This window comes from Tyto alba, unplaced genomic scaffold (assembly GCF_018691265.1).
Source record: "Tyto alba isolate M040663 unplaced genomic scaffold, T.alba_DEE_v4.0 Super-Scaffold_1, whole genome shotgun sequence".
Classification (NCBI taxonomy): Eukaryota; Metazoa; Chordata; class Aves; order Strigiformes; family Tytonidae; genus Tyto; species Tyto alba.
In genome coordinates this window covers 40,053,342-40,079,471 of record NW_024881261.1, presented here as the reverse complement: position 1 = coordinate 40,079,471, position 26,130 = coordinate 40,053,342, and the positions used below count along the sequence as shown (strand labels likewise).

General features: G+C 39.5%; 1 protein-coding gene across 14 annotated transcripts in view; it reads left to right on the top strand.

Moving 5' to 3' along the window:
* PCDH15 (protocadherin related 15) overlaps positions 1-26,130 on the top strand; it is an 862,106-nt gene that overhangs the window by 677,396 nt on the left and 158,580 nt on the right. For all 14 annotated transcript variants that reach the window (XR_006165419.1, XM_042793586.1, XM_042793412.1 and 11 more), the window contains 4 exons: positions 5,335-5,528; positions 11,841-11,973; positions 17,828-17,907; positions 24,000-24,093. Coding sequence is in view for 13 of the 14 variants with exons in the window: in XM_042793586.1 (XP_042649520.1) it covers positions 5,335-5,528; positions 11,841-11,973; positions 17,828-17,907; positions 24,000-24,093 (501 nt within the window). In the remaining variant the exon portion in view is untranslated. The remainder of the gene's footprint in view (positions 1-5,334; positions 5,529-11,840; positions 11,974-17,827; positions 17,908-23,999; positions 24,094-26,130) is intronic.

Genomic DNA, 26,130 nt, shown 5'->3' with positions numbered 1-26,130 from the left:
ACTTATTTTAATTTATCTGTGTATCTTAATTTCTACCTTATTTCCTGTTGCAGAGGTATGACCCATGTTCAAGGGCTCTCTGATAAGAACAATTAAATAACTCCATGATTGAAAATGGAAAATAAGCTATGCAATGAATTGGTGTGTTACCTGTTCACCTTGTGTGAGCTGAAACAATACTGCCTAAAATGACCAGTGCAAGTTAATTTGGAGGTCCTGCCCCAGATCCTAGTTATGCAGAGCACTTGCCATCACACATCGTGGCATAAATGGCCATCATGCTGAAGGTCAGAAGTGAAAGCAAAAAGATAAAACATGGTAAAACTGCAGGCAGTAAAGATTCTGTCACTTACCTGTTGCTCACAGAAGAATTCATCTTGAGCAGTAACAGTACTTTCTGTTGTACATGGGGGCAAATTTTACTTAGAGCCATTAAATAAATACTCCTGGGACTGTTTTGCTGTTACCTCAAATGTGGCCTCTCAGAGCTGGATCACTTTGTCTCTCTTCGTTCCCTGCACACACGCACATGTGACTCAAGCCATCCTTGCATACAGACACATACTAAATTATATATTAGAGACATGTTTGCATATTTGCAGTGTGGCATGTGTTCACGGTTTACAGCTCTTAAACATGCATCCTGCTATAAAGCCACAGAACAATTTAGAAGAAATCTTTGTAAAAGTCATCTCCAAACCACATTTAATGTTTTATTTATGTGGTTATTTGCAACCCTTTGCCTTCAGTCCATCAGCATATTAATTTCCATCTACAAAGTAAACATTATTAGCAGAAACAGAAAACAGAACTGGGTTATGTTTGCATTGCTCAGTAAATGTACCTACATACGCAAGTAAAAATAATGAGTAGAGACTTAATCTGAAGATACTGAAACGGTATTTTGACCTACTCTGTTAGTGTTACATTTTGTTGCTTCGGGCTCAGGATAACCTCCATCACAATCCAGTTCACCCCCGGCACACAGAACCTCGTGACTGCTTTTCCTAGTGCAACCACTGGCTGAGTTGTCCTGCTGAGCCCCTGAGGGATGAGGAGGTCTGCCATCTAAGTTCTGGCAGCCCAGCGCTCTTCACTGGTGTGCTGCTCCCGAGAGCAGCCGAACCATTTCCTTGACACTGTTCTACAACTGGAATGTGCACTGAGTGTGGCTCAGGAGCCTGACTGGAACACTCATTTCAGGGACAGCCGTTGGGAGGGGAACCGGGGTGACTCACAGTTTCTGCAGGATTCCCTTTAGGTCAGGATGAGTCAGACCAACTTTGCTGAACTGTTTAATTGGTTGAAAAATATAGGGCTACTGGAAAGGCTGGTTTAATCACTTTCTCTGTTCAGGGCAAGGTCACTAAGAGTGTTGCTGCAGAGAGGTTGGGGGTCAGATGTTGAAGCCCAGTTTTCTCCAAGTATAAAAGTGACCAAGGATGTGTCTTTGTAAGCTGTAAGGCCATCATTGTAAATCTCCTTTTCCTTCCAAGAAAACCACTTCTTGCTGCAGCAGAATAGGCACCTATTTTCCAAAACTTTCAATAGATGAAATGATAATATAATGACGCTGATATGCTGGATGCAAAAACTTTCTTAGAAAAGTAAAATAAATCTTGTTTTGTACTTACTTCTCTATATTTTAGACCATGATTCTCAAATCTTGTTAAATAATAAGTTCTATCAGTCTGGGACAGCTGCAGACAGAATTTATATAATCATATGTTAAGGCACCTGTTAAACTTTAATTCCATTTAATGCTGGGTTTGATTCCTGCTTATGCCCCCTCAAACGTTATTCAAATCACTTAGCTTTTCAAGCATTCAGTATTTGTAAGTTTAATTAACTTATTAATTTGTGTACATGTGTAGTCACTTAATTTCTTTTTTCATGTTGTCACAGTAAAAACTGGCCTTGTTCCAGATCCTGTCATTAAATACTTAGAACCTTGTATTTTGCATAAAGCCTTTATTTATCTTTTTGTGTGTGCTACTTCTGAAGTTCAGTAGAAAAGGTTATTACAGCACTTTTCTTAACTATGTCACTTGGTTTGATAGTTACTCGTTGCAAGAATAATGAACACATTCGGTTGTGTATAGAAACTATAGAATGAGTGATTAAAGAAGCGGAGTTTGAGAGGGATTTAAGCTCCAAGCTCTAGGAGGGTGCAGAAAGTCAATTTTATATGCTGAGTTTTGGTGTGTTGAGACTGACCATTGCAAATTAATATATTGATATATTAAGACATCATATAGGTGGAATGCAAAGCACATTCCAAAAGTACAGTCTTCCGGGGATGGCTTTTTCAGAATTTCAAAAGAAAAAGGTAGAATGAGAAATGAGATAGATATGTTCTCAAAAAATAACACACGGATTTGGTTTTTTGAACTTCTAAGAGGAGATGATCTCTGTTTCAAGATTTTTTGAGGTATTTCAAGTGTTTATCCTGTGTTCAATATACAGTATGTCTCAAAATACTATAGGAGGATGAATTAAGAAGATTTGTTCATTCTAACACAACAGTGATCAGTTTGCATTGTTGGAGGGAAGCATCTATGACAAAGAAATTAAAATAAAATCAGTTTAGATAGATTAAATACTTCTGTGTTGGAAATTTGCTTTGGATCACTGTGCTGTGTGTGAAAGAAGTGGAACACTGATTACTTCAGGAGAAAATTAACTAACATGTTTTTCAGTCGATGAATACTGTGTACAACCTATTCCATCTTAAAAACGTAGGTCCTCCATAAAGTATCTCAGTCCCTAAAAGCAGTAGTAGCTTGTACTCCTAGCAAAGAAGGTAAACCCCACTTTTATTAACAGCCTTAAATCACTTATCTTTTAGCGTTTCAGCTAATTTATTCTGTTTAAGCTACTGTGGCCTTAGTTCTTGGGTTTTGAGCAAGTTTTTGAATTTTTACATTAAATTTTGTATTTCGCTGAGCCTGTGTGCATAAAGAATCAAGATTATGCTATAAATCCCCAAGTTTTTCACATACTCCCCTAGGTGTTTAATGTTGTATGCAAATGGGATTAACTTGAATATTACAGCTTTGGGCTTTATTCTTCATCTCCTTTCTTGTTCTAGTTGCTAGATTTGGTTTCTCCTCTTCCTGTTCTTTAGCTATCCATGGGCAAAGGTGATTTGAAAGTTGCAGGTAGAGCTCTGAAAGGCTGTGACCTGCTGAAGGTTGACTGTGATGTTATATTGATTTATAGATTACATTATATCCTAACGTAGCAGAGACTTCAGTGAGTTCCTCCAGCTGTCTGCAATGCTGTCAACTGAGAGTGTCGCAGGAATGAGAAGAGGGTTTCTGGCAGGCAGACATTTAGCCTGCTGTGTTGGCTAGCCCTGCCTGAGATAATGTCTGTTGATCCTGCTGTTGGCTTCGCAGTCATCACTAAGGTTTTGTGTCATCATGTGTTATCCTTCTATCCTGGACTTGCAATCCTACGTGCAGTGCTGTCCACTGGCACGAGCGTTTGTGTCAAGAAAACCAAAGCAGATAGGTCAGCAGAGACCTTTCAAGAAGCTGCATGCCTGTTCTGTTTTTTTCATCCTCACTTTAGGAGTCCTGCAGGGAATCATTTCTGAGGTTGGGATTTCTTACCGCTTTGTGTATCCCGGGGGGGGCTCTGCTTCTGTACCTGCTGGTTCCCCTTGCCCTTTCCCACCTCCAACTGCTCGGTGGCAGCTGGGAGCAGCAGGAGCCCATTGTGCCATCCTTCCCTCTCATTTCCACTCCACCGGTGCTAGTACCGGGCAGCTGGGTGCACAGGCAGTGCCACCACTGCCTGCTGTGGCCTCCTAGATGTTCCAGTACTGCTCATCCCACTTCATGTCATCCCGTGCGCTGTTTGAGGTAACAGATAGTCATATAAAATTAAGAGCCAACTGAGAAACCGGGGTGTCTATCAGCAAAATAACCCCTATGGGAAGAAGAAATTCACCTTAGAAAGTCCAGAGGTATTGGTGCAGTTTGGTGATGCCTCGGTGATTCAACCTGTAACAGAATGCTGTGCTGCTTTTTGTTTTCTGAAGATGGTGATAATTAAGATGTAATTTTAATCCTAGTAGTGCAAGTCAAGTGATTGGCACTGTGGGCAGTTTGCTGTCTATGTCGTATATAGAATAACTTGTGTTGTATGTGTTGTATAAGGAAGAGGAGAGGTGAAAGGGCTTAGCTAGGACATGGGGCTGTCAACTGGTGTGACTGAGGTATGGATGCATATTTCTGACTGGGTTATGTCAGGGGTTTGCTTTGAAATCTCAGATTGCTAGTTATTTGCTTTATCGCATGGCAGTCAAGAGTCATTGGTACCTGACACTTGGCTAAAAGCAAGCAAATATGATTACCGAGCCATGTTTTCTGGCCATGTGTGTAGATGTTTGATTTAGCATGGCATGCTACAGAAGTGGGATAACCCCGTTGCCCTTCCTCGAGGCAAGATAACACCCCCCGTCATTTCATTACATTCATCATTATAGCTTCGTTCTAAAATATTAGGCCTTAGATTTTCTCATGCTCAGAATCAAAATTGTACAATTATATAGAAAAACACTACATGCGAGAGTAACCACAGTCCCAGTAGAGAGATGGTGCAGAGGCAACCTAGTACAGAAGTAGGTTCCCCCTTGCATTTCTCACGGCTGTGAGATGGCCCCTGCAAGCACAGCCTTTCAGGGAGGTGGTGGTACGTTGCCATGTGAAATGGGCCTTGCACGTCTGTGATGTGCCTGGTTGCGTTTCCTACGCGTGTGTCCATGTGGGAACAGCTGCCATTTCCCTTCCACTCGCCTGCCTATACGAGACATGCAGGCGTGAGTAATGCAAGCGTTGTTCTCCAGTTCCACACAACGAGGGCTTGTAATGCAAGGTCTGGTTATTAGAATTGCGGGCAGTAACAAAGCTGTTACTTTGAAAAGTGTAGAAAGGAACGGGTACTTTTAGTAATTAAATACGATCCTCTCGTTACATTTGCAAAACAATAAGCATCTTCTTCCTCCCTTCCCCCTTTATAGGAAGTGTTATAAATTCCAGTCCACAGAGAGTAAACTTGGTCTTCATTAGTTTTCTTATTTGGTATCTTAAAATAATTTGCTTGTGATCATAGGTAAGCAGTTTTTTTCTGCTTTGTGATGTTTTTACACATATTATATTTCATTTAAATGGTGTCCTTGTTGTACAGTAATTAGAAATTACTGCATATGTTACAGGTGTTCAAGTTATCCCACTACTTCCTCTACCCCTACTGAGTTGCCTTACAAAAAACTATTAAAATGCAGCACTGAACCATGCATGCTGACATTCTGGTTTTGAATTGCAGCTCACTGCTGTAGATGCGGACGAGGGACCCAATGGACAGATAGTATATGAAATTTTGGCTGGGGATAAGGGAGACTTCATCATCAATGACCGAACAGGCCTTATCACCATTGCTCCAGGAGTTGTATTGTCAGTGGGGCGATCCTATGCTCTCACTGTCAAAGCATCTGATAGTGCTCCTCCTGCGGAGAGAAGGTAATTCATCTTATAATGAAACTAATTGTTAATCAGTGCTTAGCAGTGCGTAAGAAGTGTGGCACACCCTTACATCTATAACTTTGCACTGGAATACAATTCAATGTGTTCTGCTTGGCGTAAGGATCACATTTTGGAAAAGTGTCATATTAGAAGTCTTTCACTTTTTGTTCCTTATTTATCTTTCCCTTACAGTACACTGTTTTCACTGTTTCATTTGCTTGCAGTGGTCTACTTGTTGAAAGTTCACATGTTGTGCAGTCATTGTGCATGCCCATTTGTTAAGAGAAATTGAAGTAAGGAAGAAAGCAAGTGAGTAGAGAGATACTTTTTGTTCAGAACTCAGCTTTCTGTGGTGCAGAAAAGATCAGAAGTAGCCTGGTTGCTAAGCTGGAGACCTTCTCTCCAGGTATAGGGTGTGGAAAGTCATCAAGAGTTGGCGTGCTGTGGACATACTCGACAAGCTGTGCCAACGGTGAGCAGTCCCCCTGCTAAGACCTACATTCTCACCAGCAGAATTATTTCTGTTCTCTACCAGATGATAAAGAAGAGCAGCCTGCAAATTTAGTGTGGTTAGAATAGGGTGCTTTCATGTTAAAAAAAAAAAAAAAAAAAAAGTATTGAGTCCCACTTACCTGTTTCTTTTGAGTTTGTGTTTTGCATACGGCAATTGTGCACAAATGTCATTTCATTAAGGTGTAGGGGAGGGTACACAAAAAGTGGCTCTCATGTCCTGGGCCTGGTATTGATCATGTGACAACCTCATTTACCAAAGAGGATGACAGAGAAGAACAGTAGTTTCCAGCATTTCAATCTCCCAGAACTTTTTCTGTTTTCCTCAAATGGGGAATGAAAGAAGGAAATATAACATAGAAGTGAAATTTCACTCATTCTTCAGGACCTGCTGCTTCTATCATGTCTCCAAAAAAGCAGCTCAGACTCTCGTACACATATTCTATAATTACGTTTTCCAATCACTGAAGTATTCAGATTGTTAGATTGTTCTTAAAACTATTATCTAGCAACACAGTCTTCTGGTTGAATTTTCTTCTCCTTTCCCTCTTGCTTGCTTTCTTGATAAACCCTCTCTTAACGTAGCTGATAGTAGGCTCTTAGTAGTGCTGGGGAGAAGGTTGTGGAGTATTATGCACTTGCTTTTGTCTAGTACTACCATAGTATTAAAGTGGAGGACAAAAATAAAAAATGCCACTTCAGAGAGCTTCAGAATCCAGTGGTGTGGCCCCAGCAACAGTAGCCCCTACAATATAGCTTTGATTGCTATCAGCTCCTTTTATGTTTGAGAAATCTTTATATTTTCTAAAAAGATATACTTCTGATGATGTATGTTGGGAGCATCTGCTTCCGCCTCCAAAAATGTCTTTATTGCAATAATCTTCAAAAGTGGAAAAGCTCCTTTCTTGTTGTTTATGCTTGTCTCCCCTTTTGTGGAATTACAGCATGTGATTTGCTTCACAGCTTTTAATGTGTGTTCAAAAAACCACTCCATCTAGGCAGTGGTGGGTGGCCCCGGGGCCAGCTTGGCCTTGACCTGAGGTGTATTTGGCGCCCAGAGCTGTTTTTACTGTGTCTGTGAAGGTTAAAGAAAATGAGGGGGAGGGCCACTGGAGCTTCAGCGAGGTGATGCAGAGAAAGAACGTGGACAACTCTTACTGCCTGGTAAGGGACATTCGGATAAAAAGATTTTGCTGACTTTCTGACGTTCTTTCTGTAAGTCTGGGAAACCAGAAATGGTGGTTGAAATAGCCTCTTGTCATTTTATATAAAGAAGAGCCGGGCAGAGCTCACGTGAGCTACAGCTCTGAGATCTTTAAAACTGTCCTTTTGCATCTCCTTAGTTCCCTCCTTCCAGCTGTGAGGTGGTTAGTATCTTGCAGTTGGGGTATTACAAACTTCTTGCTCCTTCTAATGCAAAGTTGTCACGTTGTGTTAGGTGGTTCATGTTGCCTTGCTGGAGGCAGTAACCAGTATTTGAGACTTCTAGGAACGGGCTAGGTCTAGCCAGCCATTACCTATCTGTGCAGGCAGGAGGATGTGTGCACTGTAAAAAAAAATTAAATAAAGGATTTTGATGTAGTTCCAAACATCAGGCATTTTTTTCCAAAGCTGGATTCTGCTGCAGGCCATAGCAGGCTAACTGTAGTTATGTGTAAACTGGTGGGCTTTCATTTATCCCCTTGCTATGCACAAAGCAAGACCAAACTACTCAACCTGGTTTTGGAACTGTAGCTCTGTAGCCTTTGTGAGCAGAAATTTAAACTGAAATGCTTTCTCTGTTAGCTTTTTTGCATAATAGGACACATTAGATTATTGGCGGGTGACTATGCATGAAACAAAGTATTTTTCTGAGTATTATTAAAGTTTCTATCTATAGCAGGCATCATTAATGTAAGTTCTTGAGGTATATTTAAGTGTACTTAGATACTTCAAGTATATTTATGTTTATACAAAGTATTAAAGTTTAAAGATGGTGTTTAGTCTTTTAGAACAGAAGTTATAGGAAAGCATGTAGTGATTAGCATTGAAAAAAACGAGAAGAACATTTGTACAGTCAGTGCCATTTGAGACCTTAGCCTTTTCAACACTGACCTCAGATTGCTGTACAGTGGAAGAATGTCACTTAGTGACAACAGCAATCTGCTCGGTCAAGTCCAACCTAGAAACAACCTGCTCACGAGATTATTATTCCACATAGCGGAAAGGTACACTTTCTCTCTGACTTGCACATGCAGATTGTTCAGATAAAGGTATATTGGTCTACATGTATATAAATATATATAAAAGAGTGTGTACTTGTATATATATATGAAAATATAGTTGTATGTGAAAAGCACACAGAATTAAAGCAGAGATGGGGATGCAATCTTAGTGGCTTGTTGATCATGCTTTCCTTGTGTTGCCATTTAGCTGGAGTGGTGTAGAAGCCGTATTTCCATGCTTGTGTGAGCTTGTGAGCACTATGCAGTTCCTGAGCTCTGTTCTGTTCTCAGTGTATTCACCTGTCCCTGCAGCGTTAAACACCAGCTGCAGTTGTTGGAAGGCTCAGCTCTGCCTCCTTTCCTTTCCCATGCCAAAGTAGATTTTGCTAGCCACTTAAATGGCTGTATATAACACACACAAAATGAATAGTTTAAAATTGCAAAGCGCTAATCAAAAATAGATTGGAAATTTTTAAAAGTAGCCTTTTAATATTATAGTACGTGTAGTTTGCAGACTACTAGTGCTTTACGTTTCTGATCTTATCTTAAAGATATGAAGAAAATTTGCTTACTGTTGTGGTGAACAGAAACCATTTTTTAGTGCTTGACAGACAATAAATCAGCTTGTGTATTATTAAGATGTAGCAGGATCAGTAAAAAAATTATACAGAACAATGTATTTTTATTGAATACTCAGCAGTGGAAGAAAAATGCACAGTAAACCACAACTGTTTGGATGTGTATATCATACACAGACAGCAGCTATCCCGAGAAAATATGCAGCCCCAGTGCCCAAGTGATATTTTGTCTGCTAATTCATTGTGTTTGTTGTTGAGCATTTGGTGATGTTTTTTTTTTTTACTCCAACAGTGTAAATGTGGAACATCAATTCAGAAAGATTTAGTGGGATATGAGGGAGCAATTTAAAATAGACAAGAAGAGAGGAAACTGTAGCTTATAAGGAGGTAATCTACACTGAATGGTCACCTCTAGTTGTAATTGTCCCTCTTCCCCTGATTACACAGGTTTTGTTTATATCCACTGAGTCAGTAATCTGCAAATTCAGCTTCTTAAATGCTCAAGGATGTGATAGATGGGAAGACTCTTATCATTCACTGATGCACTTCAGTGCAAGTTAGGCACTTGTTTAGAGTTTGATTAAATCAAATAAGGACCTGGCTATTATATTCAAAGCAGTAAGATCCTCACCTCCTGTATTTGTAGGTGGACACAAATCCAGCACTTGCTCCAGAGAGACACGGCAAGGCAGCATCCGCAGCATCGCTGTCCGTGGGAAGCTCGGGCTTGCCCTGGACTAGCTGGTAGACAGGGTTTTGGGACACAGATGGGTGTTTGCTAGGCTGTCATGACATGGCTAGTGGAAGAGCAGCTGAATATTTAAGGCTCGTTAGAGACAACTTGAATATATTGTTAATATATAGGCAGTGGGTTGACCTTGGCCAGCCTAGATACCCTTCCAGCCACTCTCTCCCTCTCCCTCCTCATCAGGATGGGGGACAAGATAGGGTGAGAAAGCTCATGGGTTGAGGTAAAGACCAGGAGGTCACTCTACCAGTTACTGTTACAGGCAAAACAGACATGACTTGGGGAAAATTAATTTAATTTACTGCCAATTAAAATGCGTTTAGATGGTAATAAATAAAGACAAAACCGAAATCAGCAACTTCCACCAACTCCCGTTTTTTTCTCAGGCTCGATTTCACTCCCTCATTTCCAGCTCCTCTACTACCTCTGAGTAGAGCACGGGGTGGGGAACTGGGGTTACGGTCAGTCCCCAGGAGCCCCACTCTGCTGTTCCTTCCTCCCCACACCCCTCCCTGTCCCACCGATGTCTCCCCACGGGCTGCAGGGGAGTCTCTGATCTGCCCGGAGAACCTCTTCCTCTTCCTCTTCCTCCTCTCCTCCTCCTCAGTGCTCTCAAGGCTGTTCCTCACATTATTTTTCCCTCACTCTTCTCCTGTATTTCCCCTTTCCCCAGCTGCTCCGAGCTGGCCGAAACGCGTGGCTGAGCTGGGAAAGGTGGGACTCACGGGGCTGGGTTGAATCCCTTCCTCGTGGGCTGTGGGATGGGGGCTGCGTGTGTGGATGCGTCCCTAGGGATGGAGCTCCTTCTGCAGCAGTCATCTGCGGGTGGGATTTGTCCTTCTGGGCAGCGGTGTTTGTGGTTCGTTATCTTGGAGCATGGTCTGCGTCCAGCATGGCCTAAAAAGTAGCTACCGGTCGTGGTGTTGCAGCGATAGTCTGCCCAGCTCCGATCTGTGTCGTGGAGTTATAAAACCTGCTGGCAAAGGGTGGTGGGAAACATCTGTAACACAGCTTGGTCAGAATCCTTCACAGCTAATTAAAAGTATCGATCAGTGACGTGTCGTTTTGGTATTTAATGAACTCTTACCAGTTAACACAGAAGGTATTTCAGCTGTAAGATATCTGGTAATTTCTCATAGGAGTCTCTCAAAATGTTCTGAGTTTGCCAGCCTTGCAAGAAGCAGCTCATTGTGTGTTTAGGCTTTCTTCCCCCACCTCCCCCTAAAAAATCGGGACAAAATTTGGGACAAATCCCTTTGCCCTGAAGCAGCTTCTTTCCTGCAGCCCTAAAGCCTGAGATTTACCAACTTTGTCAAAGGAAGCAGGTGGAGGAAATCTGCGCCTGCAGTTGTAACACTTGCTTTCCTCAGGATTTTGTTCTGGGGTAGGGGCACTGTTTTAATGTATGGGAGAGAAGGCAGATGGGATAACTGAGCAAAGATACGAGAGAAATGTCCATTTAAGTCAGATGTGAAATCTCTTTCAACTTCAGGCAGGCTTTCGTCTCCCTTTCTCAATTTGGAGCAGTTGAGTAACAAGTGTGTCTACAGCGTGGGTTTTGCAGGGAGTGTCGTGAGTGCCAGGGTTCCCAAGAAGAGCTTGAAGACTGGAATGCAAGTATATTTGCAGTATATTTGGGTTAGGGGTTCAATACAGTTGAAGGGTTTGCCAGGTTTCCTTGGTGGGTTTTGTAGTCTCCTGTACTGCTGTGGTTCGCTAGGCTGAAGTGGGCTTGGATTTCTTTGTGTGAACAACAGTATTGATGCAGCTTATTAGAGAGTTGTGTACATCAGTCTTCTCCCAGCAATATCCTCTCCGTCAACGTTTTCTCTTCCCTCTCTTTCAAAGAAAGGTAGCAAACCAAAAAACAGCAGGGATGCTCCAGGGGTGGATATTATGTATGGCAGGAGCAGTTACAACCTCAGAATTTGTCACGCTCTTCTAGAAGACACGGTATCACCAGGGGATTATGAGTCTTCGTTGTACGTGGAGTGTGCACTGATGTCTTACTGCCTTGTTTTCAAAGAACGCTTGGGCTACTTGCAAAGAAATTATTTAGCTTTTCTTCTGTTAATGTGGCAGTCTGCTTTATTTTTGATACAGAATGAAAAATACATCCTGAAGCTTGTAAAGGAGCAAAGGGATGTTGTTAGAGCTAGGGAACACACAGTGTATAAAATAGACATTGTTGGTTGCCTTGTGTTTGTTGATTTATTGATTTTGATTGGCTTTGACTTTTTTTTTTTTTTTTTTTTCCCTTGAATTGCAGGAGCTCTATTACTACTGTTTACATTGAGGTCCTTCCGCCCAACAACCAGAGTCCTCCCCGCTTTCCCCAGCAGATGTACAGCCTTGAAGTCAGTGAGGCCATGAGAGTTGGGGCCATTTTGTTAAACCTGCAGGTACAGATGCTTCCTTGTAAGCCTTTACCATGTTCCTTCTGTTTGTGCCCATGCCATGCAGAACCCAGTCCTTGCATACAGGGGGAAAGGACAGTTATAGTGATTGAAAATGATTTAATTACCATGAATAGTACCTTTTACATCGACCATATAGGAAAAGTGCTTGCTTGGATATTTCTGTAACTTACTTTTTGTGTTAAATGTGCGAAAAGGTACTACTGGCTGCATAAGGGACTGAAGTATATGAGAAAAAAATTCCATGAATGGCTCAAAACTTGAAAGACCTGTGTTTTCTTAATGTTAAAATCTTTCTATATATTTGCCAGCAAATCAGAGATGCTTAGGACCTTCCACACCTAATTCACATGGAATTTCAGCAAGTTTTTTGGCACTCAGCCTTCTTTAAGCTGTTGGTTTTGAAAAGCATCTGAAGATATTTACTCCCCTTGGTGTATGTAACGACTGCTGTTAACAGGCTAACAAAAAGCAGAGGTTCCTCTACTACCTGACCACCCAGAGTAGCTCTGCAAGTGGGAGCAGTGAAAGCACATTAGTCCAGTGTTGCTTATAATAATTCTGCATTGACGTAGTTTGTAGATCCAGGCTGCTTCTCTGTGTGCTGCTGCATGGTTAATATATCATCTCTCTCCTAGCTTATTTACTGTTCCCAAAGCTTTTGCTGCATTGTGTTCTGTCCACTCCTTGAAAGCCAGCTGTGCAAAATAGATAAATTACAACTCTTTAGATGTTTTTTGGGGGATCTTATTAACATTATGAAATCATTATGGCCTCAAGTCTAAGGCAATAAACTCAGTACAGCATGCTCTCCTGAGCATGGTTCCTGTAAATATTATAGCATTATTCAGACTTCAAATAAAGCCATTCAAAGGAAGAAGACTGGAGATACTTGATCTAAACAGAAACTATAGAGAGCAATAGCCTTATCTGCTTTAAGTCAGTGTAGCTCTATTGAAGTCTGTTGAACTCAGTGGAATTAGACAGGTCAGTTCATATCAGCTGAAGTGTGTGCCTCTGTGTGTTTTGCACGTTCAGTAAATGCATGAGAAAAAAAAAAAATCCAAACCAAAGTGTGTGAAATAGAGGAACTCTAATTGAGTCACTGATGCGGGTGAATGGGTAAGTTTCTATTAAAATCATTAGCTGATGAAAGATTAAGATTATTATGGATGGTTAAACTGATACAGTCACCTGTCCTGAGGAAGGGTGACTCATTTAGCTCAGTGCTGAAAAATAACTTCTGGCATGTCTTTAATGCCTGCAGTGAGTTCAGAATTGCAGAGCCATGCTGTTCAGGAGCCTTCTCCTCACTGGTAGGGAGAGTCTTGGTTTTGGAAACCCCAAAGAGTAATGGGAGCCAGGAGCACGCTGAGAAACAGAAACATTTCTATTTACTCGACCGGTGCTGGAATATATGGCTGAAATCCTGAATGATCTTTGAAGGCAAAAAATTATTAGCAGGTTTTAGTATTTAAGGATTTTACACAATTTAAATATGCTTAGAAAGTGACCCTCGTTGTTGGAATGATCTGTCTGCTTTAATGTTTCACTAAACCCCAAACATTTTACCTAGATTTTGTTTTTCTTTCCAAATGATCTTGGTAAGGTATGCTGAGTAAATCTGTGAGAGACAGCCTGTGCCAGGCAGGGAGGGGAGGAGCAGAATGGTCATGCCAGCTACTCTCCTCCTAGCCAGGATGCTGGTGAGTGTTTTGGTGATAGAGCAGTGGGTGTTCTCTTGCTACGTGCCCAAGATCCCCAGAAATGATGAGTTACTGTGTTTGGGAAAGAGTGAAATGCATCAGTTAGCTTTAAGAGCTTCAGAAATGCATAGAAAATATTGTCTTCTTACTGTTACTGCAGTGTAGCTTTATATTACCAGTATATTATGCATGACTTGAATTCAGCTAAACAATTTCTGTTTATGAAAAATACTTAATTATTAAATCACAAGTATGCATGGCTCCATCGCTTGGGGATTAGTCAGAGGCTGTATTTCTTGTCGGACTGGTGGTCCTGGACCTGAAATGCAGATGCATTGTCTTTACAGGGGAAGTTCCACTGCCTCATTCTGCATTAATACACCCATTCTGCATTAATACACCCATCTGTATTAAAGGACTTTTATTGTGTGGAGTATATTTCTGTCTTCATCTTTTTTTATGCCCTGTGTAAAATTGGCCAGGACATTTTGAACATTCATAAACTGAGTATTTAAGCATGTAAAATCTTGTGCTGTCTTTGCCAGGCAAACAGAAAGTTACCAATTAGTCATCTTGGGTTTTTTTTTGTGGAATTTTAACAATAGCTTAAGGTGTTGCATGTGTTCTATAGGTAATATGGAATATTAACAGATCTCAAGTATTTCACAAATGTTTTCATGTGTAGATTTTCACACTGTCTTTTTCTTTCATTACCAATACATTAAGTGGTTCGGACTTAATGTGTGTTTTGGTTGATGCAGTACGGTTAAGAGGTTATGCCTTTATGGCGACTCCCTCTTAATATTTTCTTTAGTGTTGCATACAGCATGAAGATTACAAAAATGGGGAGAGAGCGAGCAAGTTTTTTTAAATATTCCCGAATTAGCAAATCTGAAGATCTGCAAAACATCAGTGTCAATAACAGTGCAAATGCGGATGTTTTAAATTTGCCTATTAGACTTTAAAACATGTGTTCGAGAAATAAAATTTACTTTCTCCTTTTCCATTAAAATTTTTCATGCAGGTGATTGAAGGTTATATTTTTTTCATATACTATTATTTATTTTATAATGTACCCAGTTGATTGTGACTGGTATTTTAATTAACAGCATTTGAGATTAAGTAATACAATATTAAATGATCTCCACAGTGTTAATTTGTAAATAAACCTTAGAGTTTATTGCTTGCCTGGGAGGCATTTATTGCTTCATGTTCTGCCAACCATTATTAATTAAAATATGCAAATAGTGTAATTTTTCTGGGAGTCTGGAAAACAAATAGGACCGTTATCACGGTCCGGTTATGTGCTGAACAAGGAAGCAACATGAAATCATTGTGTACAATTTATGAAGTCACTGTGTACAATGAATCTGGAAAACAGTAGGTATGGATTACTCTTTTCTCATGTGCAAGTCTTCAGTGGTTTTCTTATGTACATGATAACTTGCTGTTCTTTGGTTTTAAAGAAAACAAAGGTTTTTTAAAACAGTGGTGAACTTCTTCCCCTGATTTTTTAAGTATGTTGATTGAAAGGTACATTTTCTTTGAATGTAAGGAGAAAATGAAATTAACTAGAACCGTCTTTTATTTTCTGTCATTTTGAAAGTCTCCTGACTTGTATGTATGTAGTCCATAAACTTGGTATTGCTCTTAAATGTGAGGTGAGGGCAGGATCCCCTGCAGGTAAGGTAAAAAGAATACAAAGGACCACTAAGGATAGAAGCAACAATGTGATTCTGATGATCTATGATAGTCTTCAGAGGTGCCAACTACTCAGATTTTCTGTATCCAGTATTTGCGTAGTTTCATGTTCTTGGCTAACAATTTTTCACATGTCTTGACTGAGTCAGGTCCTGACCGTTCATATCTTCAGCATAAGAATTTTTGAATTCTACTCACACCCTCTGATGTACTGGCACCTCCTGTCACTCAGTGCCATTTGTGGATTTTATAAACAAATTTCCTATTCTGTCACTGATGTTGTTAGTGAAAATATTGATCAATATTGGAAGAAATATACACGCCTTTGCAGAATTTAGTGAATACTAAATGCAATCCCCTGCTGTCCAACCTTAATTTTTATGATCAGTTTTATTCTTGCTAAATCTCATTTTCCATTTGGAGACCATGTTGTCTAAATTCATTTCTGAAAATGTCACATAAGACAGTGTGAAAAGCCTTGCTATGGCTAAGATGCATTATTACATCCACAGCTTTTCCCCTATTTACATGACCCGTTGTCCTGTTGTAGAAGAAGATTAGATTGCTTCGACATACTTTGTTCTTGAGAAATTTAGCTCTGTGTTATCCATCTCCATATTGTCATCGCAGGTACTTACAGATAATTTGATTGTTTGTGGTTTTCTGGGAATTGAGCTCTACCTGTCTGGTCTGTGATTTCCTGGCTCGTTCCTCTGTGAAAGATGTACTTTGTGTTTGCCCTTCAGCACGTTTGTCCTCTGTGAGTTTTCAAAGAAAACCGCTAATGGCTTTGAGATTGCTTCAGCCCATGTTTTTATACACTAGGATGAATTTCATCAGGCTTTAATTTCAGTAGATGATTTGAAGATACTTTATTTATGTACATTTTCTCTGCCTTATTCTTTCTCTATTCTCATCTGAGATTTTACTTTTTTGTTGCCACAGTTAATTTTGTTTGCTGCTTGGTTGCAGCTGAAATGCAAGAAGTGTTAGCTCTTTGACCTTCTCAGCATCATCCTTTCTGCTTTCACACTGTGGCAAGGTGCCACGCTCCTCCAGTTTCCTCTGTAATTTAAAGATTTCTTTGTTATCCTTTGTATTCTTTTCTGTTTCTGTTAGAGTCTTGCCTCAACATTTTCAGACTTTTTCCTCTTACAACTGTGCTTGCTTTTTCTTTATTATTGGTCTCCTTCATCTGACTTAGCCACTATTTTCTATATGCTTCCTTTGGTTAAAACAAGTTGGTTTCTTACCAGATTCCCCGTGCTGCCTGCACAATGTAGTAGTTTGTGCTTCTGTTCTTCATGTTGGAGAGTGTGTGTGTTTTTGTGTTTTCCTTTTTTTGGTCTTAAGAACTGCTTTTTAGATAGTCTAAAGATACACAGTCCTTGACTCTGGTCTACAGCAAACACTTACAGAAAATAGATAAGAAAAAGGGTGGTTGTTGAAAGAAGAGAAAAACAAAAAATACCCTTCCCTTATCTTCTTTTTATCTCAACCTGTCTCCTAGTAAATCCTATCTGCCCTTCTTTGAACTTGTTGGTTGGGCTTCTTGCAATTCTCATAGCAGTGTCTTTATTGTTTTTCCTGTGATAACATGATTAATCACTTTGGATTTTGACTGCTAAATCGTTATAACTGTCAGATAGTTTGGGAGACAGTTTGGTAGACAGTATTTTCTCTGAAAAACACCTGACAGTCTTTTTGGGGAAACAGTGTGTGTACCCTTGACAAAAATAACAATTATATGGTGTATTTATGGCCATTTTTGGAAGTAGATTAGCCAGAGTGTAACTTCAAAAGTATTTTCTTCAACTTCTGAAAAGCCTTTTTGTGATCGAGAAGGTGGAATATACTTGTTTTGGTGCTATTAATAGCCCTTCTCAAAGGTCTAGTCCTGATCTTCATCCCCCAAAAGCAAATTATAATGGAGGGCACGTGCTGCAATGTCTACACTGCTCAATGGAGCATCAACTAAAGGACTGGGATTCTGGTAAACTAACAGAAAGAAGAATCTGGATAAAAAGTGGAAATGAAGAATAGGAACAAAGAAAAGAAAAAAGTTTCAGTCTAATCAGTCTGTAGATTCACAAAAATGAAAGTAATTTAATAAAGCCTGAATTTTATACTTGTGATGCTGTGTGGTTATGTGCAGTATAATTTGAAAGTGTATTGAGGATATTGCCATTTCTCTGTGGCATAAGAATTCTGATATGCTACAGCTTTATCTTAAGTATTCCATCTGTAATTACCACTGTTGCCTTATAAATAGAGAGATTAGGGTTATTCCTGTACATAGAAATAGAGAGATTAGCGTTATTTCTGTAGATAACTTTAATAGAATTTTGGGGGTTAATTTTCCAGTTTATAAACTGAAGGAAATAGAAGAAAGCGTTGTAACTGACTTCATTTTATCCTCTTTTTTCCTACAGGCTTTTGATAGAGAAGGTGACCCTATAAGATACCTCATTCAGAATGGAGATCCTCAACAAGTTTTTAATCTCTCCCAAAGGTAAGTGGAAAACCCTTAGAAAATAGACTTGCAACTTTTCAGTGAAGTGTATATGTGGGCTGAGAGCGAAAGAAAAGACTTGTAATCAGACATATTCAGCTGTTCCTTAGATTGGCTCTTAGACGTTAATGAGAGCTTTGTGAATGATATTGCACTCCAGAGTTTTTCACAGGGGACTATTTATTTATTTTAAACACTTTAGTAGGTAAAACTCACTGAGGTGGAAACATTCTATTTAAAAGAGTGGCCAGGGATTAATTAAAAACCTTATACTTGTCAGCTCTTGACTAATGACAGGGACAATTTTTGCTTCAGTTTCCTGCCTTCAAGTGTTTTAGTCTGTAGTGGAAAGTCTTTTGAGCATTGTTTTAAAACCTCTTCTTTTCCTTAAATTAACTACCAATTTAAGTAGAGTTAGAAAGGGAGGGTATATTATGAATTTATAAACACCACATAGGTCTGTGCCTGTCCCACCACCTCCTTCTTTACTTTACCCAAGCAGCTACTATTTATGGTTCAAAGTATCTTTTTTTTCGTTGCAGGAAGAAGGGGGGGTGATGAGCTGACTTCCCATGGTAGATGATGGGATGAAAGTAACCTGGGGCTTATTTGTTCATGATGCGGGTATAATTGCAAAAAATTGTTCTAATTCGGTGTGAGGGAGTTTGCACTGAAAGAGATCTGTATATTGCGAGTGAGCTCTAGGTTACTCACCGTGATAAATCTCCTACATATGGAGAATCAAATCACTTATGGAACATTGTGAAAAAAGCCTTTGAAGATCCCAAGAGATGCTGATGCTGTTATCCACCAAGATCGATGGGCCCTGTAATAACAGCGACTTGTCAAGCAAGGAAAGGAACAGCTTAGGGAGAGGAGACTTCCATTTTGGTGGCAGGAGCAAGAAACGATGTTGGGCTGCTGTTTTTATTCATCTCTTAGGGCTGGAGTTTTCAGTGGAAGGTGTACTTTGTTCATCAGCTCAGAGGGAGCGCTAGGAGTCGGAGCTCCACAGAGTGCAGATTGTGGGGTTTTCTGCACAAGTGATGCTAGGAATCCTCCCCTTAACGTAGAGAAACTTTGTCTGCCCCACTCCCTGACCTTTAGGATTCGAATAATGAGGAGTGTGCCTGGCTATGTGAGATGCTCCAAAGGGCGGTTACTCAGTGGGTAGTTGTTTTGTGTAGTTGGTGCTTATCACAGTGCTGTTCACATCTCACCATAAAAATCCTGATAGTTAGAGAGACTTTAAAAAACAAGTGCAAATTCAGGCCAAATTCTGGCCTGCCAAACCTGTGGCATGAAGGCATTCTTGAAGTCAGAACCTAGGCAGCTCCTGTTTTGTCCAGGTTTGGATGTAAACAGCGTGGCGATAGCCAGAAGTCAAGCTCTTAAAGGTGGCGTGTGGCTTCACAGCTGTGAATTCAGTCTGAAACAAATGAGAAATCTCTAATGTGCTCTCCGAAGGCTGCAGGCACAGCACACCCCGACGTGTCCAGGGACAGGGACAGTGTTGCAGCAGTTGCGGGTGTCACCTCCCAGGGCCTGTCAGGGTGGCTGGGAGCCCTGCTCCATCCCACCCAGCCTCCGGGGCCCAGCACGGGCAGCCTGACACCCCCCAGAACACCCCCCCACGTGTATCTGAGCAGCACAGCACACCGAGGGTTTCAGCACAAACTCAGGCATGTGTTTGTCTTTTTGATCTGTTGCCTCTTGGTAAAAAGGAGAGCGCTTTGAAGTGTTCTCTCCTTCTTGCTCTCCTTGCATCTGTATTCCTGGAAATTCTATGTGCAAAGTTTTCTTCAGCCTTTTGCACTTTTTTTTTTTTTTTTTTTTTTTTTTTCCTAGATGCTGAAATGTCTTGGTAGCAGATTAAAGTAGGATTAGTATTAAACAAAGCATATAGTTAATGTGAGTGGCATATTAAGGCTACAGAAACTTATCTCAGTGTTACGTAAATACATTTTTAGATACTTTAAGGCCAAGGTGGAGACCATGAACATGATTCTCTCTCTTCCTTTTTCTCATCTGGATCATTTTCTTGCATCATGAAGCATGTCAGTTAACCCCTGTGTAATTCCCCAATTGGCGGCATGAGTACTGAATATTACCAGTTTTACATTTACCTGCTAGATCTCTTTCATCCTCAGTCTGAGGATTGTGAGATGGTTTTGTTCTTTCTTCTTTGGCAATACAACCTGAGCATGATCGGTAGTAATTTGGTACCTCCATACGTTCCCCAGGGAAAGTGATGATTAAAAGCTGGGGTATTAGATGAGCACGAGTACATCTGAATCCTTGAGTAAAACACACAGGAGTTTTTATAAATTAGCCTGTCTCTTGAATGGTGTTCATCTATTGAAATGGAGACCGTAGAATGCAATTGTTCAAGCAGTAGGAAAGAGGAGATAAAAAAAGCAATATGAAAGTGCAAAAATATTGGAGAAATTTGAATGGATACATGCAGCTAAAGGTCAATGTTAGGAAAACAGAATTTGTTGTCAATATTTTATTCTTAGCTCCACTTTGATTTTTTTTTTTTATTTTTTTTTTTTTTTTTTTTGTGAATTAATACTTTACCACATAGTGGTTTATGTTTTATTCACTATTCCTTTCCTAAAAAATTCTTCTGTTCATGTTTTATTGCAGTGTCTTGAACAAATGCTGAAAAATATATATGATCTGTTATGAGAGCCAATTGATTTGCAGAAACACTTGCAAGGAAGAGAATTGTTGAAATACAGAGCATGGTTTAGCATTTTGTGTCAGTTGCTAATATATCTGATTCTCCTACAGCCCTCAAAGGAAATTAATGACTTTCTCTGTCACATCACTGCTGTTTCAAAATCTGCTATTTATACATTATAAAAAGTTTAGCTTAAAAGTTAAATGGTCTTTAGTAACATGACAATAACCTTAATTGAGCTCAGCTGAATATTCCCTAGCAGAAGACCGTACATGAGACTGGAAGCAAAAATGAGATACACAGTGTTATTAATTTGTCACACACAAATTACAGGATAGGTTGCTGAAAAGCCCACCGCTTTTACACTCATTGCCTTCTTGTGGGCCATGTATGTATTCAAAGCTAAGAATTTATTGTTAGTCTAATTAAAGTCTTAATAGTCTAATCAAATGATTATTAGTAATCCAGTTTTCATTATGCTAATGAAAATAGCTAAAATTGCTTATATATTTATGTTTTTGTATGTGTATATATGTAAGTATAAAATATGTATAATATAATTTATTTTATGTATATATTTAACTAATATTTGTATATGTAGAATCATATATATGTATATATAAATATATTTTATTGCTATATAGTGCTACCTATATTCATATTACTAAATACATGACTAGGTATAAAAAACCATATGTAAACATATACACAAACTTTCTAACTTCTGTCCCTTGCTCTGGTGTTACACTTTACCCTTCCACTTTCCCTTTGGGCTCTCAGGGCAATAATTTCCTCTGGAGCAAGGGGGTGAGTCCTCAGCATCTGAAGTCCTGCCCTGGGAGGAGGAGTATGATGCTGATGGTTTCATCCTTCTCAATCTTGGATTCATTTGGAGTCATTTTTATGTTGGTTGACACACTCCATACCACGCTTTTCTTTATTTCCCCCCATCTGTGTCTAAGTCTGTCTTACATCTGAACTTGTACTTCATGTGGTCTCTTTTCCATATGAGGATACTTTTTTATTATTCTTTGTTACCTCAAACTGGTTTTGGGCAGCTCCTAAGGATGTGTTTCTTTACCAGTAGCAGGGCACTGGTGAGGTGTTTGTAGCCCAGGGGCTGTGGTGTCATTCGGTGCCTGAACTTTCACTACACTAGAGGCCATGCCTGTACTGCTCCATACATAATTCAACCTCCGCACAATAACCACGTTATAGCTACCTATTAGTTACAAAAGATAGATATATAAAAATAGGCATCCCACTACAAAATTGTAGAAAAGCAAGCAAAACCTAAACTGACATTGGTATCGGGTACCTGCTCATTAGATAATTGCTTTTTAAAGCTAAAGCCATCCCCTGAGAAGGCCTAGGCAGGTCCATGCAGAGAAGCATGACAGATCGCGAGTCCTTGTTGTAGCTCGGCGCAACGCTTGGCACAAGGCATGTCAGCTCCACATTTACTGGGTTACAAAACTATGCACAATATTCATGTGTCCCCCTGGTTTTTACCAAACTCCAGAAAAGTATTTTAGGTACAATGAAGTTACTAGCTTTTCCTTTTTTGAGGAAGCAAAAATGACACGTACCTGTGTTTTAGTTATGTAGCAATGAAGCAAACTGAATGTAGCTTCTCCTGAAATATTCTTTTCTTTGATTACTGAGCTTGGTTATTATTTTACCTACTGGCCTTTCAATCCTAAGGGACAGTTATGCTCCCACTCACTGTTTCCACATATTTCTGTAGTATTTATCTGAAGAAATTACTTTCAGTAATGGCTTGTCAGTATGTCAGTATTTGTCTCTGCTGAAAACAGTGTTGGAAAAAATCTTGGCCTGAAACCAGCTTGTTGAGGTCTTCTCTGAGAGCAAGAAGTTACAGCAGAAACTGCAGAAATTTATAATCTCAAAGGGAAAAAAGATCATTAGGTACAGATTATATATATCAAAGTGTTCTGAAGAAGTACAGCTACTGAAACCTTATAGTTTGGTGGGACTTTTTGGTTTTGTTTGGTTTGGGTTTGGCTTTTTTTGTTTGTTTATTTTAATAAGAGCTCTTGCTGAGTAAGTAGATGTTTAGGTTCTTAGGTTCTAAACATAAAATGTAAGCTCAACCAGTAAAGTTTATACTTGCACCTGACAAGTGTTTGTGTCTGATATGCCCATTAAAAATGGAATAACGTATGGAAAGTCGCAGCATATACCAAGATCCCAGCCTGTGTGGATTTGGCACTGCAAGATCATATGCTGACACTTTTGAAGGAGTTTCATGGGAGGAGCTGCTTAGCCAGGCAACAAGAGGATAAATATCATCCTGGATCCATGTTTAGTGGTGCATATTTATTAAATAGCCTGTGAATGGGGTGGCTTTTGAGATCTCAATTTGTTACATACTTGATTACATTCCAGTAGACATCAAAAACCTGTAAATGAAAGGCAGAACTTCAGGGATGCTCACAGAAGTACCACTTTGCCAGTTCAGTTAAGGAGAGTTTAGCTTGCTTAGACAAGATTGTCAACTCAACAGTACTTTTCTGACGCTTCTTATTATAAAAGTAATGAGTTCATGGTGGGATCTTGTCCCTTTGTTGCTACAGCACACCTTCAGGTGACTTCTAGACTTCTGCATGAAGAAATCAGGTCATCCTAGAGACAAAATCTAGGTTGTTTTATTTGTCAGAGGTTACAGCAATTTGCAATGCTTTCAACTAGCATTTTTGTAAAATTTTATTTGGTGTATTTTTTCTGTATGTGGCTTCCAAGCAGCCCTTCCTTTGTCGTCTATTTTGAATGGGCATCCATAATCACAATATTCTGATTCATTTTCCCCAACTTTTGTGCCTATGTTAATATTTTATTATTAGGGAATATGGTGTATCTGTGCTTGCGCTGAAAGGGCATTAGCTCATTGCAGAACTTTTACTGCAGTTACTCAACATGCAAGTTAGTAGCCTTTCCCTATAAAACTCTGAGGACACTCATGCTTCAGGCCATGCATGTCGCATTCCCAGAGTTTACTGCTGCAATCCTGTCAGAGATACGGGGACTCCTCTGAAATTAATAGACTGTGATTCTCTCTTCTCATTTATTATAGCAGCGCAGCTTTCTAACAGATGAGGGTCCTCTGTCCAGTGTAGGTCTATCTTTTGTACAATCCTGTAGATCACTAGGTTGTTATTTTAATCCTCAATTATACATGTATTGAAGTGGAAAGCATTAGAAATTGGCTCATCTTTTTTATTAGCATTCACCTACACAAAATATGCTTGCATTTGTAATAAAGCCTAAAAGCTTATTAGTTTGCTTAAAGGGGAACATTTGTGTAACACAAAGTAGTGGAACAAAAGTGCTTGTAGATATCTTAAAACTGTGGTGATAACATTTTATGTTTTTGTTTTATTACTAGTTCTGGACTACTAGCCTTAGGAAAGCCCTTGGACAGAGAAAGCACTGATCGCTATATTCTGATTGTTACAGCCTCGGATGGCAGACCAGATGGGGTGAGTTTCCTGTGAAAGTTTAAGAAAATGGGCTGTTATGGTATGTAGTTAGGCACTTGAAGTAGTCTAATTGTAGTATCTTTTATATGGGTCTTGATCAAATATGTCTGTTATCTGCAACAATTTTCCTTTTATCTCAAAAACGTTTGTGTAGATAAAGCTGGTGTATCACTGGGGTAATGTCCTTTGATCTTGAAACAAAGTGACCTCATTGCTATTTCTGCCTTTTTGTTCTTCAACAAGAACCAATGCAGTCAAGGTTTTGTGTTATTCAGATATGTGCATCTTCTTGCTATTTCTTCTCCTTGCTATTAAATAACCAGTCTTCCTTCTTACCTTCTCCTAAAGATCTGTTACATGGGCAATTATATTATAGATTTGTACTTTATCTAGTCAAATGCATTGAACTTTTTTCAGAATTGACAGATGAAAGCACTGTCCAGCTTCAATTTTTTTAAGCTCTCAAGAAAAATCTGGAAAAGTGCCCATGCCACTTCTCTTGAAAAAATAAAACTTTTTTATGGGGAGGTATTTCTAAGTCTCCTGTGTCTGCATTGATCAACCATGCATTGACCCCACAACCAAACCAACAGACTACTGCTCACATTTATGTTTAGTATAACAAAATTATGATTTTCAAGTTCCACATTTAAAAATTGAGCCCTATTTAAGGATATGTATTTATTTGTCAAGCAGATGGAACGGAATTAGTTTTTCTGAAAGTTTGCAGCAATCCCAACAGGGGGGATTTGCCACAGCTGGATTGTACACGGTACATGGGAGTGCAGCAGTTCTGGTGTGGATCTCTGTGCCACGGAGGAGAACTCTCTGTGTATCTGACCTTAAAATTACAGTGGATAAGGGCAGATCTAAAATAATATAGCCACATTATCTGGGCTATTCTAGGAGGCAGTGTTCAGCTTTCAGATTGAAACAGAGAAATCTTTGACAGTTTGCTATGGAGCAATTAAGAAAACTCTGTGGTTTGGACCCTTGCTCGCCTTGTCTTCACCACAGCAGAAGAAAATCTGATGTACTATTTCTGTGGCATGCTCTTTTCCCTATTTTACCTTCTTCAGCTTATAAGGCTTGCCTTCCTTCTCAGTATTTACTTGGATTTTTTTTTTTTTCCCAAAGTACTGAGAAGTTTTTAGAGCCTTTATACAATTCTGTGGCAGTATGAAGTAACTATAACAGAGCCTACACCCTCTCCATTAAAAATCTGGTTACAGTTATCTTCACTAATGCATCTCAATATTTGTAATTTCTTTACTTGTGAGCTACTCTTCATTCTTGATAGCTGTGAGTTCAATTGTTTTCATCTCTAACTTCCAGCTGAGAAATATGAAAATTTAGATAAAAGACTTGCATTCTGCTTCAGATGATGCTATGCTGCTGAAATACTATCTGGGGCATAGAAAGCTACTGAAAAGATATTTCCTCTTAGATATTCATTCTCTTTGTCCTGGAACTTAACTGGACATCTGATCTGTTTTAACACTCAGAAGAGAATAGTTGCTTTTAAATAGAAATCCAGTTAATCATGGCATGCTGCTTTACATAAAATAGTTGTACGTAAGGTGGGAGATGGCTTTTGAAGCTCAACTTTTTAAAATCACCAAAAATAAACTCTGGAGGGCTTCATTAGTATTGTGTCTGAACTATACTGGTGCAGCATGGTCTACCTGTCCAAATACCTAGAGCCCAAAGGTCTGTTGTAATATCAGTGAAAGGTATCAACCTTATAATTTTTCAGTAAGCATAACAGTTCTTACTAGTACAACAGGTACTTGACAAGCAGAAAGACAAGCAAAACAGCATCAGGTCACTTGACTCTGGTACTGAATGCTCTTGATGAAGGGTGTTGTTATGTTGTTGTTGCTGTAACAACAACATAGACTTAAAAAAATCCATGCCCTCACTACCTCATTATCTGCTTTCCTCCCTCAATACCACATGTTTTTCTCCAGGAGTTTTTTATCTGCAGGTGTGTGTTAGTTGTTCTCACAATGAAATGTGGTCACACCTTCTAGCTTG